Genomic DNA, 16,696 nt, shown 5'->3' with positions numbered 1-16,696 from the left:
AGCCAAAACAGTCACTGCTACAGTAAGACAGTGGGATGTGTCATAGAACATAGAGTCGAGCTATAAATAGACGAGGATAAATCCGTCGGTGCTGAAATGATTCAGTTAGTGTGTGTCTGTGGTGAGGGGCTGAAAGGGAGAATTTGTTTGAATTGCTGCTTCTGTTACAAAAGTGTGTAAGCATATATTTATGTCTATGTGTGTCACTGTGCGTGTGTGTGTCCATATCGCTGCCTGCCTGAGAGCCAGGAAAGGATAATCTGCAGGATGTTTCAGCAGCGCTATAGAACCACGCTAAGGGTTTTATTCCCATCGTGACATCCTGAAAGAATTGTGTGTTTCTAAGAGTGCGTGTGTGTGTGTGTGTGTGTGTGTGTGTGTAAATGAGAACAGAGAGGAGGGAAGATTCAGCATGTGAAAGATAGATATGAGAGCTTCCACATGTGTCACTGGGCAGGCAATAAGATGCATCATGCACGTTTTTGTTTATGTGAGTGTGCATGTTGACAGTATGTCTTTTATGTGTGTACGTCTGTGCACTCCAAAGTGTTTATGAAAGAGATTACTCCACACAGCAGCGCTGCTTCTCTGGTATGAAAACAACTGCGACTGTCTTTTATGTGCTCTGCCTGGGCTTAGATCCGGTAGGCTTGTTAGGTAGGGGGTGGAACACACACACACTCGGCATGTTTTCCACGCTGATACGCATAGAAATATATCCATACATGCAAATGTGCAGCAGTATGCACGTGCACATGAGCAAAAAACGTGCATAAGTGAAGAGACATTTATACAATGTGCTTCCTATGTCATGACTTTTGAACAGTAACTTGTGCTTTGCTGAAACTCAGCATAATAGCATGTCAGTTTCTCCTACTCCTAAGCATCTTTCAGTATGAGCTTGTTTGTTATCTTTGATGCTATACCACAGGTTTCACCATCACACGAACAGCATTCAACTAGTTGGCTAGCCCGGGTAGATCTAGCTGGCTATGTACAGTAAGCAGACTGACAGACAGTGTGTTTTAATTTTTTAATTTAAGCTTCAACTTTTGTGATGGTTTCCCAGGGCACAGAGGGACACAAATTACCTAATGTGATTGATAAGCCTCACTGACAGGCTGACACACTGTATGGTGTTTAAAACTAAATAACTAACCACAAGGTTTACTAACTAAAAGACTGTTAGACTTAACTTGTTTTTTCTATGTGTTAGATAATATTCAAACAAGGTCTGCAATACTTACTAAAGCTTCCTCTCTCCCCGTGGCCAGCTGCCCACTTTACTTCCTTCAGCGACTGATGTGAGAATAATCAGAAGTAGCAGGCAGAGGATCTACATCGAGAGTTTGGCTGAGGTAAGATAAGGTTTCTTCTCTCCGCCTGAGGTGTCATCAAGAGACGCGTGCAACTGATTTATGATTCTGCAGCACAAATATGGTGATACCAAGACAAACTGCCCTCACACCCCCTCTCTTTCCCCAGTAATATCCAACTTTGCTGTGTGGTCATTTTCGGAAATCTTGCAAGCAAAACATCAGCATGTTAGCATTGTCATTATGGGCATGCTGATGTTAGCATATACCTCAAAGCCCTGGTATGCATAAATGCAGCCTCATATAGCTGCTTGCACGGCTGCAGCATCTTAGTCCTCTTTTACAACGTCTAAGTAGGCAATGAACTGTAACTTGTGTAACGTGTGAATGAGAATATGATTTTAGTATTTCTATCTTCTGGCAAAATATGTAAACAGCTTACTAAAAATATAATCAAATGTCATAGTTACCAAAGTCAGCAAGGGATTTCTGGGAGATGCAGTGTAAAAACACGACAGAAATGATTACATAGCAGGAGCACAGAATGTCTGTGACCCTAATTTAAAGATGTGTACATTATTTTTAAAACAGAAACATGACAGGAAACACACGGACCGACTGACCCTTAAAAGAACTAAATGGCAGCCAAGTTGACTGGTGGCTGATTAACCAGTTCATCTAATCCTTTTGGAGCTCTTCTGTCCTGCAGTGAAAAATACTCGTGTCCACGACCCCCAAAGTGCCTAAAAGTAGAACTGTGCCAATTGTGTGGCTACCCACCGGGAACGATGGATGTAGGGAGAGGAGAGGGATGATAGATAAGAAGCAGCAGCAGAAGAACACTGTAGGGGAAATAGAAGAGGAGGGGATGCACAGGAGGAAGGAGTACAGCGGGGGTAGGAGGGGGATAACGTGAGGATAAGGGGAATAAATTGGAGAAATGAATTCAGAGGCAGGGAGTGAGAAGGAGCAAACAAAGACATCAAGTGACAGTGTATGTGGATCTTTAAACATTGTGTTAATCATTGTCGCTCTGACAGTTTTGCAGACACATTTTATAATTATAATAGTCTGTTCACCATGAGCCGTGCTTTCTGAAGAGTCCATCCAAACTCAAGTGTTGATGTTTTTTTACTATTAGCGTTTTTACCCATGCTATTTAAAGCTACTTCTATTTAGCTGGGCTGAAAGGCATTTCCATTAATATCACGCATGCTGCCTCTAGAGATTATTACAACCAAACAAACTCTACGCTTCAACCGTCATTTGTTTTAGAATTGGCATTTGCCGCTTTTAAGTTGCACTAGAATTACTAATGCTTGTAGCTTCTGCCTTTAATATCCTAAAAAACATCACATGAATAGACATTAAGGACTTCTAATTCATGCTAAACTGGATCCTGTGAGTGTCTTTTAAACTTAAAGTATCCCTTTAAGACTGACTAGCAGATGTATCCACTCTAGATTTAAGTGCTCAAATGTCTGGCAAGCTGGCTACCATAGAGCAGTAATCGCTCACTTACTCACACACACACACACATACACACATTCCCTCCAAGACCCTGCTGGGCAGAGGAAAGCTGAAGACGATGATGTCATGACATAAACAATAGCTCATTCAGCTTGGCTCTAGTGGTCAGGAAGCAAGACCGTGCTTAAAGGACAACATCTGTAGACATGGGGGAGAGCGAGAGAGGGGTAAGCGAAGGAGGGTCGACATCTTAAATCCTCCGTTCAGCCTATAACTCATTTTGAGCTGCGGAAGCACCAGGAGAGTCTGCAAACAAATCCCAGCAGTTAGCTGAACTGATCATGTCGGAGGAGCATGTGCATCTTTCTGATATTCCAGTAGGTTAGAGACTAAAACAGTGCAGCAGGGCAGAGTACGAGAACATGCTACGGGATTGACTAGAGGCCATCCAGACCTACAGCCACAGTTCAGGTTACATGGCTTTACCCATATGGTTCCTGTTACCACCTCCCCCTTTAGTGGCTCTGCCTTCCTCACCCCTCACTATTGCTAATAAGGTAAACAAATGTAAGAAAGGGTCAGTTCTTGCTGTATTCCCACAATTCCTTGGGTTCTATGCAAATCATGGACAGAGTGGATGACTTTAAAATCTAAGCATTGTCATAAATAAGAGCTGGCTATCTGAGACAAAATTAAACTGACTTCCATACTACTGTATACATTTGAAGTGCTAATTTCTCATATCAAACCTCACCACTCGGGGAATTCTGCAAAAGAAGATCTTTTGTCTTGCATAAACATCTTTTTCTGAAGTGGCAGCACCGAGGCTATCTCTCCCTCCTGTGCAGGTATGCTTTAAGATGGATGAAGGAAGGAAACACCCCGGCCGTAAAGAGCAGGTCTGCCTCATGTACTTGCTGGATTTAGCAGGCTCTCAGTCACAGCTAACAAAGGGAAGGAGCTTTTTCATTTAAAATGCAACAATCCTGTTACAGCAGTCTCACCGACTCCATGAAAATGTAAAAGCTCTCCTTCTGCAATTCATTTTTTTAGCACTTGTTTAAGCCTGTTTTTGGGGAATGTGACATTCACGCTGAAGTACACAAAGCTTTTGAACCATGTACCATAACAGTTTCCTTTTTCTCCTGGTCCAAAGAAATCAAGGATTTTAAGCTGAGCAACATGAGCCTGGATTTCTCTTTTTTAAAAAGGACCGTGCATTTTATGTGGACTATAGAGGATCTGTTGAGGGAGGGCATGCATGTATGGAAAAATGTCCTTTTGAACAGCAAAGCCACCATATTTACACCCCACGAACCAGCCCGCCCCCTCTGTAAGGCTCCATAGCTGGGTCTCACCATGTTCACTCCACCTGCTGGTTAAACCAAGGTCACAGCATATTACAGTAACAACACTACAGGAAAACTGTTGATATGTACGAAAAGCTCTCTTTGTCTGGCTGCAATGGGACGCACACTGGAATCAGTCATCAATAATTTAAACACTCATCCAACTATGTTAAAAATTCAATATGTATAATACCCATTTATTATGTAGTTCACAAACATTCCCACTCTAAGTCCAGGCTGTGTGTCCATAATGTTAATGGACAGTTTAACCCTGGTGGAGCAGCTGTTACTATCACGTTTATAGTGTGTATTCGCTGTTATCATGATATACAAGTTTGGTGTAATTTAAAAAGTGAAGCTTGAATTTTATCATCAGAACAATACCGAAAGTAAATTGATACGCCTAATTATATTGATCATGATCTCACATTTTCTGAACATTTGGGCTTGAAAATCATAACAGCGGCCTGCTTACCTGACAGAGTTGATCATGGCTCCACAGCCTTCCACGGCCCCCAGGGAGTCTGTATGGTATCCATTAGGAATGGCCCAGCGTCCGGGCTGGCTCAGCACAAACTCGGACCTGCTCCCTGGTATGGTGGTTCTTAGCGGGCTTCCTCCTACTCCAGCTCCAGCCCCACGGACGATGCTCTCTCCAGCTGTCAGTTCACCACCTGGGGCGTCTGATCCAACCTCAGCCCCTTCCTGCTCCTGAACCGTTGCCAGCTCCAGCTCGAGGGGTTCAGGACCCTGTAACAGCGCCCTCTGTTGGATAAGAGGCGTCAGTGGTGCCTCAAAGCTGACACAGCTGTCAGTCTCATCTGTGAGTGACAGCACGTCCAGGGAATCCAGGCTGCTGTAGCAGGTCCCGCCCCTCAGAAGGGCAGACTCTACAATGCGCTCAAATGTCGAACTGAAGCCATCTTTGTTGTCCAGCTTACCTTTTTCCCTCTCCTCTTCCAACTCCTGTTCCTCCTCCTCCTCCTCCTCCTCCTCCTCAACATCAACCTGCTCAACAATCTGTTCAAACACAGAGCTGAAACTGTCCTGGTTTTCTCTCGAATCTCCCTCTTTGTGGACGTCTTCTTCCTCTTCCTCCACTTCGGTGTCGGCCTCTTCTACAGTCGTCTCAAAATTTGAGCTGAAAGTGTCCAAGTGTGTATGAGTCTCCCTCTCATCTCCTCCCTCGTCCTCATCACCGGCTTCATCTTCGTTCTCGTTCCCACAAATGCCATTTGCTAGTCTGTTTCAACATGGAGAAAGAAAAGTGTGAAATTATCGGCTGTTTCATTGCTGAGATAGTGATAATGCAAAGCAGATCATTCATATTCATAGCTGAAATTACTGTTCATTCAGGAAAAGAACTCAACAATGGGCAAATATTTCGGCTTGAATAGCCACACTGACAATTGAAGCAAGATGAAAGGCGAAAAAGCTCCATTCTACTACTTCTTGAATAGCTGGAAGCTCATCTGCTGAACCTTCATGATTGCAACCCTTATGTTTGTATGATTATGAATCTCTTTAGGTTCTCTGTGTTTGCTGCTGACGGACACAAATAACACATACGATTAGACACTTAGTTTAGTGTGTGATTTCATTACGTATTTCAATATATCTACATTTTCCTAATACAGCAAACCAGCTTGAGCTCTATGAATATTAGATCAATTTGTGTTTCTTACAGTTTAATAAGTTAACACTTCCTGTGTATGTATTTTGTGAAATACTAATAAGGCTAATAATGTACAGAAACACACTGAGAAAGAAATTTGCCATAAAAAATATTCAGCATAACAAAAAACATAAACACAGTCTGCCCAACCACAAAGGACAACTTCAGACAACCTAAGTCCAAAGGAAGTTGTGTGTGTCTTAAGGCCAGTTCAGATCAATGATTCTCAACACAACAAAACAGTTTTAGACTGTTGCAGAGAAAATTGCAGCAGTGTGAACTGGTTAGTTGCAGAGCGTCTGAAGCCGTTGCGTGGAGTTGCAAAAGATTTGACTTTAAATCTCCAAATGCAGTTTTAGAACAGAATGATGTAGAGCTCACTTCAGCCAATCAGGAAACAGCATAAATGGGAGTAGGCACCCTGTCTCTGGCGCTGCAGTAGCCAAAGACGGCTCCAGATCCTCTCTCTCCTGACTCTCCATCTTCACCGTTAATTAATCATCCATTTGTTTTTATAAGATGACAGAAGTCCAGCTAGTTAATTCATGTAATGTAGGCCAAATACTAACGCTGTTTTATTAACGCAGAAGTTGTGGGGTATGTCCATACGTCGTTGCTATGGAGACGGCTACATCTGAGCATGTCACGTTGCTTTGATGTGAACGGGCGAGTTTTAATACGTTTAGATTAGATGTTCAGATGTTGGCAGCAGCATCAGGTCTTGTTGCGAATCATTGATCTGAACTGGCCTTTAATGTGTGTATGTGTATGTCTGTGTTCAAAATGCCGTACTATATAATACATGCTATAAACTGCATACTACGTACTATATACTATATACTACGTACTACATACTATATAGTACATGCTATATACTGCATACTACGTACTATATACTACATGCTATAAACTGCATACTACATACTATATACTACATGCTATATACTGCATACTACATACTATATACTACATGCTATATACTGCATACTACATACTATATACTACATGCTATATACTGCATGCTATAAACTGCATACAACGTACTATATACTACATGCTATATACTGCATACTACATACTATATACTACATGCTATATACTGCATACTACATACTATATACTACATACTATATACTACATGCTATAAACTGCATACTACGTACTATATACTACATGCTATATACTGCATACTACATACTATATACTACATGCTATATACTGCATACTACATACTATATACTACATGCTATATACTGCATACTACATACTATATACTACATACTATATACTACATGCTATAAACTGCATACAACGTACTATATACTACATGCTATATACTGCATACTACATACTATATACTACATGCTATATACTGCATACTACATACTATATACTACATACTATATACTACATGCTATAAACTGCATACAACGTACTATATACTACATGCTATATACTGCATACTACATACTATATACTACATACTATATACTACATGCTATAAACTGCATACTACGTACTATATACTACATGCTATAAACTGCATACTACGTACTATATACTACATGCTATATACTGCATACTACATACTATATACTACATGCTATATACTGCATACTACATACTATATACTACATGCTATATACTGCATGCTATAAACTGCATACAACGTACTATATACTACATACTACATACTACATACTATATACTACATGCTATATGCTGCATACTGCGTTCGGCGGTAGTATGTAGTATGGAGGAGCTTTTCAAATTCATTTTACATATTTTTACTGATGTTATTTGCAATGTAGCCTTAAAGCCAGAGATACACTTGCTGCTTGGCCTTGCGTTAACGTACACAGCCGGCTGTGTCATGAACGTAATTGTTCACATACATGTCTCTAATGTCTCACATGGGACGTAAACATCAGACATGGAGACTCTCTAGGAGGTTACTGTGATGTTAATTCTGAAATCATGGCAGAATAAGTGACATGTTTTGTGTGTTTGGTGGACAGAACACACCGTCTGCACCGTCTACACTCTGTTTCTCCAACATGTTCCTGCGTGCACGGACGTTACAGTCCCGGGCTTGTTTCCATTTAGTTTTACAGGTTTCCACCTTGACTTTAAAGATGATCTTATCTGTCTCCAGCTGTTTAGACAGGCATGTTTGTCGCTGTGTAGCACTAATAACACATCGTACAGATGTGGATAATTGATCTATCAGCTCTTCTTCAAAACGTTCTGCCTGCTGCTGTGCATACAGCATCTTGCGTACTATTTTTGAGGACATGCACAGCTGACGCGCCAAACAGACGCAGGGATCGTGAGGCAGCCATCATGCGTACGCATAGTTAAAAGCAAGTATATCTCCGGCTTAAGTCTGCTTTATCTGTTGTTGTTGCTCTGTTTATCTCTCTCCCTGCATCTCTCTTGGACTCTGCCCATTCGGTCGAGGCAGACAAGTCTAGTTCTGCTCGAAGTTTCTGCCTGTTAGAACGAAGTTTGTCCTTGCCACTGTTGCAAAATGTTGCCAAGCAGTTGCTCATGGTGGATTCATGTTGGTTCTACGTTAATAATATAACAAAGATTACAGTCTAGACCTGCTCTGCATGTAAAGTGTCCTGAGGTAACATTTGTTATTATATGGCTCTATATAAATAAAATTGACTGATTGATGAAGATCATTAAAACTGCTGATTAACAGCTCATGTGATGCTTCATGAGGAGGCTTGGCCAAAACATTTAGTTTTATTGAATCTCAGCAGATAATTTGGAGCTGTTGCAGCATCATGGTAGTTTTAACATTACATCATGATACGGCACCTAAAGGTTTAAAGTTATCGTCACCAGATTTCACCACCCTAAAAGCAACATATGACAGAGCAAATCAGCAAAGATAAATGAGTGAACAAACCGTCCAGCTTGTTGAGGGTGAGTTGCCTCTTCCTCTGTAGACAGTTGCATCACTTCGTTTTCCTTCCCCTCCTCTTCTTCTTTCATCCCCTCTGCCTCATGTCCACCCTCCACAGATGAGCTAACCTGCATACTTACACATCCTTCCCCTCTCATCCCTTCCCTCCCCGCCTCCGTCTCTCCATCTGTCTGTGGATCCTCCTCACCTGTGCCATCTATCCTCTCCTCCTTTAACTCACCCTCTCCTCCCTCATCCTTTACGTCTTCCCTCCCCTCTCCTTCCCCATTTGTCTCCCCCTGTGCGTCCTTCTCTCCCTCTGTGGTCTCTACTTGTTGTTTCCCCTCCTCTATCTCGTTCACTGCCCCGGCCCCCAGCTTGTCCAGCTCTGCCTGGATGTTTGTTTCTGTGAGAGGGTCGGCGGCTGAATCAGCCTCAACTGGGTTCTCTGGTGGAGTGGGAGAGGGCAGAGCCTGCCCCTCCTGGGTCATGGTGCTCCTCACTGAGGGGGCTGACCAGAGCTTCAGATCAGAAACCAGGGAGGAACCTCTGCAGAGAAAAGAAACAGAGACAGGAGGGAGAGAAAAATTAGCATGAAATTAAGACATGAGGAGGATGAGAGGGCCGTGTTATAAAATGACTCCAATAGATTAGGCAGATGCTGATACAGACATTTGATTATTTCTAGTCTTAAATAGAAGTCACGGAGGTCACCTTGAACAAAAGAACAGCTGTATTTGTGTGTGTTACTAGTTGTGTAAGACAGAAATGCATAAGTCTGGAACACTTTGTTCTCTGCACCCGATGATCCCTAAACAGCTCTGAAAGGAGGGAGGAAAAGGTAGATAAAGCAGAAAGCAGAGGACTACAGACAGGCGGGCACAGAGAGAGATTTGTTTTGTAAAGCTCAACAGATCCCTGTCAAAATGATCCTGCCAGCTCATCCGCTCTCTGTCTATGTGGAGATTTCACAGCTGAATAACTAACTATCTGTTTCCATCCCTGCTGCGACTGGGCTCTGTGTGATAGTAGCCTGAGATTTGAACATGAATCCTTATTGTCTGCTGTGTCTCCCTCTTGCACTCTTGTTTGAGCAGCAGCAGGTCTTGCTCTATCCTCACAGAGGCTCAAGGGCAAATGCTAATGAGCAGCTCTTAATTATATTTTTGCAGAGCCAGTTATGTTTGATATAAGGCTGGGTGACTTTTTGTTTTTTTAAATGAACATCATTTTGAATGTGTGAAAGATGAAATAAATTTTTTAAAGATAGAATCTGATGCACTGTGTGAAAGGTCGATTAGTGGTGAAATGATTAGACAGTTAATCCAAAAGTAATTCGTTTTGATAATTTATAAATCTATTTGTCAGGTATAACCATAAACATTTGGTCCCAGCTTGTCAGATAGAAGAGGATTTACATATTTCCTTTTTCACAACTGGCTTTTATGTCACATAACTGTACAGAATAATGTTTCAATGATGTCACAATATCAGCTGTTAATGAAAACAAGACGAGGTCAAAACCTCATCACGTCAATGTGCGCTTTTGTGGGCAATGTGTTACAAGGAATGTCCTTATGAGGACAACGAGTTTGAAAGCAGGTGCGCGCTGCGGACGTAGGTGAGGACAGCGGAGGAGCAGCTCCGCCTACTCCCCGAACAAAGTATCCAGAGCCGTATAGACAGAGAGTCGCGTCAGTGGAGGTCCAATATGCTCCATGATCCGGCATTGCGATGTCGCAACTCTCTCTCTCTACGGCTGTGAAAGTACCGTCAGTTACTCAGTCACTCAGTCAGTCAGTCACATACAGACTCATGTGTAGGGCTGACCCCGGCAGCCAGCCAAAAATTAAAACAGTAAACCTTAATAATATAAGACGTTAATGAAGCTGAAGTGCATTTAGAAAAACTAAACACATTCTACTAATCATAGTCCTGCACTGGTGAAATACACGTTTGATTCTGATAGCAGAGTGCAGCCAGGAAGCACGGCTGTCAGCCTAATATGAGTCCTCAGCAACATTAGATCTGTGCTCTGCTGAATCATCTGCAGCAGGGGACTAAGAGCACGACTGCAGTAAAATATTCACTGGTTTACATGATGACATGCAGATGCTAATAATATTCAAGAGAACCCCACATGAACACACTGAATCCTGCCAAGTGGTTTAATTATTGGAATTATCAAGCATTTCTGCATTATTTCCAACGTGTGTAAAAAAACAGGATGCTGATAGAGAGGAGAGATCTGTGGTAGGTTAGGATGTGAGCCAAATTTGAATCTGTGATGTTGCAGTTGCTTTAGCTTAGCTCTTGAGCATGAGGACACCACAGGCCGGCTAAATGTTTAATCAGAGCGGCAAAAAGATGATGCAAATTATGCAGGACTAAGAAATTCAGGCAGATTTATCCCTTATTTCAAGCCTGTCTTCAAATGACTGCAGACCTTTCCCCTTTATTAAGACTTTATGCTGTCATCCAAATGCAATCGTCAGATTCAGTAGAGTCTTAAAGCCCTGTCCCTGTTGCGAATGTCATTATTGGAGCACTAAATCTTGGCTTGGCTTTACACTAGCATGCTCCTGGTCACATTACCATTGATCAAATGAAAGCATGTGTCTGTCACTCTGAGAAATACAAGCAGCGTTGAGCTTTAAAATACAGTATAGTACCTTGATTTTTCACAACCTAGCACGAGTGTTTACGCCGGTGTCTTAAATCCCTCTCCCTCTGATGTGTGTTAAAAGTGTGATGATCTCTATTGATGTTCTGACTGATTCCCCAACAAATTCTCTCTGAATTCATCATCAGTGAATGGCCTACTTGGTCTTTTTTTTTTGCAAGAAGGAGCCTGGGAATGGTTTGCATTATCTATTAGTCACCAGGCCGCTTGCTTCAGTGTATTCCTTCTATCACTGCGTGGATCATGTGGGATTCATTACCTGCATTATGGCATCTAAGAAAGGTCCATCAATAAAAAACCTGGAAATAAATATCTGAAAATTGCTAAATAATTCATGTCTCACTGTGTGCTTACCCAGCGAAAACACTCCTGCATTTAGAGACTTAATATCTGGAACACATTTCCCTCTGAGTCTATTTTAGCTCATATGCACACGAATGCAAACAAGCACAATTTGCATCCATTTATGCAATTACACACATGCAGATGCACACATTAACACATAGTCAATTACACACACACACACACACTAAACAGTGACACATCTCCATAAATGGAAACAGAGAACAGTTATGAAACCAGACACGGAAAGTGGGAATTATCACTGTCTGTCTCCAGTGTCCTGTTTTTCTCCCACTCTCTCCTCTTCATCTGTTCCACATTATGTTTTCTGCTATCTCACAGTCTAGCTCCGCTCTCTCTTTTCTCTGTCTCAGCCTCTCATTTCGCAGTAATTGAGGTAAATGGGTCTTAGCCAGCAGAAAAAAAAAAGACTGTGGAAGTGAGCAACACTATGAGTCCTGCTGCTGAGGAGAGAGAGCAGATGTGCTCAGACACCCCGCATGGGTGGATGGAGAAAACACAGCCAGTGATAGAAGGAGCGTGTGTGTGTGTGTGTCTCAGTCTTTGTGTGTGTGTGTATACAATGGCTATCAGGAGAGACTTATTGCATTCCACTTTTGTCAGCAGAACACTGGAGCTCTTGAGCCTTATCAATTTCCTTTAACTGCGATCGGACCATCTGCCAATCATGTGAACAACACGCCACACACATCTAAAGCAAAATGCCCAGCCAGGCATATAGACAATACTCAAGTGAGGATGACGCTGTCTCGTGTGCCTTTAATATCTCTCTCTATCTCTTCCTGTCTTTCCGTATCACTCAAACACACACTCAGTTACACACACAAACAATCCCCACAATGCACACACATAGACAAGCACTATGGCGTAATTTATTGATCACTGAGACACGGAGCCGAGGTCCGCTGGGAGTCTCGAGCGATAAGCACGGCTGCTCTCTATAGGCAGAAAGATGCCAAAGAAACACTGCTGAGATAATCAGACTCAAAATAAAGACACGATTCTCAACAATGAGCCTGTCCAACAGGAAACGGATGTCCACCCAGCTGCTGCACTGCATCCCAAACTTCAATAACTTAACAAAAATGTGTGATGTGCTTCCATGAAGTCGGAGGACCAATGGGAGACAGATCTGAAAAGAAAGCAGAACATTGTTGTTGTTTTGAGCCGACAAGTTGGAAACCGCCAACACCTAGTGAAGCATGATTAGACCCTCCCATCTGGTTAATGCTCCGGACATGCCTCCAGTTTAGAAACACAAGAGCACCGTTAAAAATCTGTAGTCACCAAACCCTGACAACATCAACAGGGTTACTTCTTAGTCTTGGAGGAGCTGTTCCAGAGTCACGGAAAGTTCATTATGTAACAGTTTTTTTGTGTCTTAAAGCAGAAAACGTAACATCCTTTCTGTTCCAGTGAAGTTGCAACATGGGCAGATGTTATTGGCAGAGACCGAACATCACATGGTGCAGTGCAGACGATTTCCCAGGATTCCCTGAGAGTCTGACAAATGGCAGAGCGACAAAAAAAAGCTAAGAAGATCATATTGCAGGTTTTCTGACACAACATGACGACTCGCAGTGTTGCAATATGAAGCGATCAAATTACAGGAACAACATTATATGATAGAAACTCATAATCTGCATAAAGCCTGATCTCCTTAATCCTCTATCTATCTATCTATCTATCTGTTCCTTAATCTTTTTGTAAGCACTGCTTTACATGCAGACCCTCGTGTTGGGCATCGCTGCACCACCACTTACTGAGTTTAAGTGGTGGAGCCCAGGGAGCCGATTGACCACTCTTAACTTGTCTGACCTCGTTACATTTTTAGTGTTGCCCTTGTTCATTTGAAACCACAGAGAAAAAACAATTGTGTTTCTTGTTAATGCTGCCTGCATCACAGAGGGTTTCTTGCTGAAAGGCACCGCCACAGTATTGACAAGTGGTGCGAAGGACACAGTGTTAATGCTACTTTTCAGTCGTTTACAAGGAGCTGATTTTCTCATCTTCTCAGATGTAAATTTAACAGGAATTTTAAGTAGAGATACAAACCGGGACAGTGATAGGGAAAGTCTGTCAAACACAGCAAACAAATTGGTTTACTAATGTAGCCAAGGATATCATAATAGACACTAACCACTCAAGAAGACCACCAGGAGAACCCTCTTAATACTTTTCATAAAGAGCTAATTACTAATCAAAATTCATTTATGACGCTAACAGCTGAAAGCTAATGGATGATGATCACATCTGAATACTCAGGACACGGATGGAAAACCTCCTCCTCCTCCCCCCTCCTCTCTTCCTCTGTCTATTACAGCGACATGCTAAGAAAAAAGTCTCATACTATAAATGACCCACTGACCCTATTCATAATATGCAGGCTGGGTGCTGTGCTGGTACACACACACACACACAGAGCATAGATAGAGTCACCTTTCAAAAATGCTGTTGTGTTACAAACACAGATGCAGACGGAGAGGAGGAACAATCATATCCTGGTTGTGAGCCTGAGACAGGAAAGCAGGAAAATAAGGATTTGGAAGTGGTCCAGGCCCGGCCTGCCTACAAGTCACACCAGCCTGACAACAGGGCCTCCAACTATAGCCACAGCAGCCTACTGGAGCGTAACAATCATCCAGCTCCCCCAAATCACCCCAATATGTCACTTCTATGCTGTCAAGGTCAACCATCCACTCTCATTTTGTCTCTCTGAACACTTAATCTTAATACATGCTCTCAGTAATGTGGTGCTTTATCTTGTTTGGGCGATTTCACTGAGCACTTCTTCCATTTAGTCATGCAAATACAATCTTTATTTCATAGGTACAGGCACACACGGCATGCCATGAATGACCACATCTGAAAGTAATTACTGGTGTTGTTCACATGTTTGCAATCCAAATTAAATATATGGGTTCAAAAGTGTGAAATGTTTTTGTTAGTTATTGCATCCTAAAGGGTTTTGGTACTGTTGTTTCTGATCCACCGCTGAGCCAACACAGTAGTCGGAGGGATAAAGAAGAGAAGGACAATGCGGGAGAGTATCAGAAGAAGAGATGGATTCAGTTTGGTGTAGAGCTGCTGCTGGTGTGTCTGGATGTCTGCCGCCTTAAGTTCAGGATGATTACATGGGATAAGGCTGCACTTTTGCCAAGGAGAGCAAAGCAGTTGTATTGGGGGAATGAATTACAATGGCTTTGGACTAGATAGGTAGAAATGTCTATAATTAAGATAATAATGACTTTGCATTTGGAAAGAAAAATAAGCTGCTATGAAACACTTGTTTTTAAAAAAAAGCCACCCACATCCTGTAGAGGCAAGGATAGGCAAGGAGGTCTGTCCTTCACTGCCCAGAAAAAATCACTATATTTGTATAATATTCAGACGTTGCCTGTGGTGTTCCACTGTTGATAGTGATTAGCGTTGTTTTTTTCACCCCATCTGTTCTAAGTAAAATATAACTAGGTATTATGGGTGCTTATAGTTCTCGTTTGCTTTCAAATGTACAGGATAACGTGATGCCCTTAAAAATAAGATATAATGGGGTTACTATGTGCTTGGTTCCTTTCTCTAAGTGTCTCCCAAGGCACTTAAAAAGACATAAACAAACAGCAGATAGACCAGGCTTATTGTCTCTCTCTCTCTCTCTCTCTCTCTCTCTCTCTCTCTCTCTCTTCGCTGTCTGTGTGTGCGTGCGTGTGTGTCTGTGTGTCTGTGTGTGCGCGAAAGAGAGCACAGCGCGAGACAGCCATGTTCTCCCAGCCTCCTCGAGCCAGTAACCATGACAACAGGATGGCTGGGAGACACGGTTCAAGCTCAATTGAGGCCGGTGTCTTTCTTTTCCTCCAAAATAGAGCTTGGTCGCGTTTCAAGATCGACTTGTCCTCTTAAAAGCGGAAAGGAAACCGCTTTTCTCTTTCTCTTCTCGGGAGAGGAAGAGAGAGAGAGAGAGAAAACACACATACACACCTCCGTAAAATCCCACGGCCCGCACGGTGCATTTCTTTCAGCCTATATTAGCTCCACTAACGCCGCTGTCCTAAAGCCTGTCGCTGCTACATGCTGTGTGTACATTTCTGCTCACAGCAAGAAATACAAGACGCGTTACCTCAACGCAGCCTCCATGAGACATGCTTCTGCTCGCTAATGAATTAAAAACATGATGTGTAAGCATGAGCTCGATAAATGCCGGTTAAACTGGCGCTAACATTATCCTACTAGCTTAAACATTTCAAACCATAACCGATAAAATGTGTGGTTTCTCCACTCACCAGTAAAATGCGTTCAGAGGCTGAAAAGGAGAGTTTTGCGGCGGTGGTCCTCACTCTCCCACTGTCTCACATCCACACCGGGGAATAACACTGACAGACGGGCTCTTTTTTTTCTCTCCACACTGAGCGTCCTTCCCAGCTGCCCCCCTCTCGCCGGTATGCGCGTGCGACCGTTGTTCACGGCCGCCGCTGCCGACCGACCGAAGCTCGTGTTGTAGTCTCGCGCCTCCGCGCAGGCTGGTAGGGGCAGGCGCGGGAGGTCCAGGCAGCGGAGAGCGATTACTGTGCGGATTGATGAATGGATGGATGAGCGGAGGCGTCCTCCCCGTCTCCTCCTCTCTGTGGAGCCTCGGTGTGCTTGAATGGCAGCTGAGAAATTCTAATTCTGCTCCTCGGACTGCTCGGGAGCACCACCACTCTCCTGTGGTTAGCGCGCGGTGTGAACGGGACGTGTCTCGAGGGCCTGTTGATATCAGACACTGTAGCCTGCAGAGAAGATTAGCACTGACAGTTGTGTTGACACAAACCCTTCTCCTGTATGTCCACTGATGATATAACTGCCCAAACCTAGAATGTAGTGAAATATTATTCAAATAGGCTGGGCTCTAACTTTATAAGTGGTTCCCAGACTGAGGTCCAGAGATGC

General features: G+C 42.9%; 1 protein-coding gene across 2 annotated transcripts in view; it reads right to left on the bottom strand.

Annotated features, from left to right (window-relative positions):
- psd2 (pleckstrin and Sec7 domain containing 2) overlaps window positions 1-16,429 on the bottom strand; it is a 32,961-nt gene extending 16,532 nt beyond the window's left edge. For both annotated transcript variants that reach the window (XM_069669648.1, XM_069669649.1), the window contains exons 1-3: window positions 16,051-16,429; window positions 8,731-9,276; window positions 4,611-5,378 (exon numbers count right to left, since the gene is read on the bottom strand). In XM_069669648.1, coding sequence (XP_069525749.1) covers window positions 4,611-5,378; window positions 8,731-9,218 — 1,256 coding nt within the window. In that variant the 5' untranslated portion in view covers window positions 9,219-9,276; window positions 16,051-16,429. The remainder of the gene's footprint in view (window positions 1-4,610; window positions 5,379-8,730; window positions 9,277-16,050) is intronic.
- Between the last annotated feature and the right edge of the window lie 267 nt (window positions 16,430-16,696).

Source organism: Semicossyphus pulcher, unplaced genomic scaffold, assembly GCF_022749685.1.
Source record: "Semicossyphus pulcher isolate SPU_LCO1_2020_fin unplaced genomic scaffold, fSemPul1.0.p SCAF_2, whole genome shotgun sequence".
Classification (NCBI taxonomy): Eukaryota; Metazoa; Chordata; class Actinopteri; order Labriformes; family Labridae; genus Semicossyphus; species Semicossyphus pulcher.
Note: the sequence above shows the minus strand (reverse complement) of the source record. Positions and strands in the feature narration are given on the sequence as shown.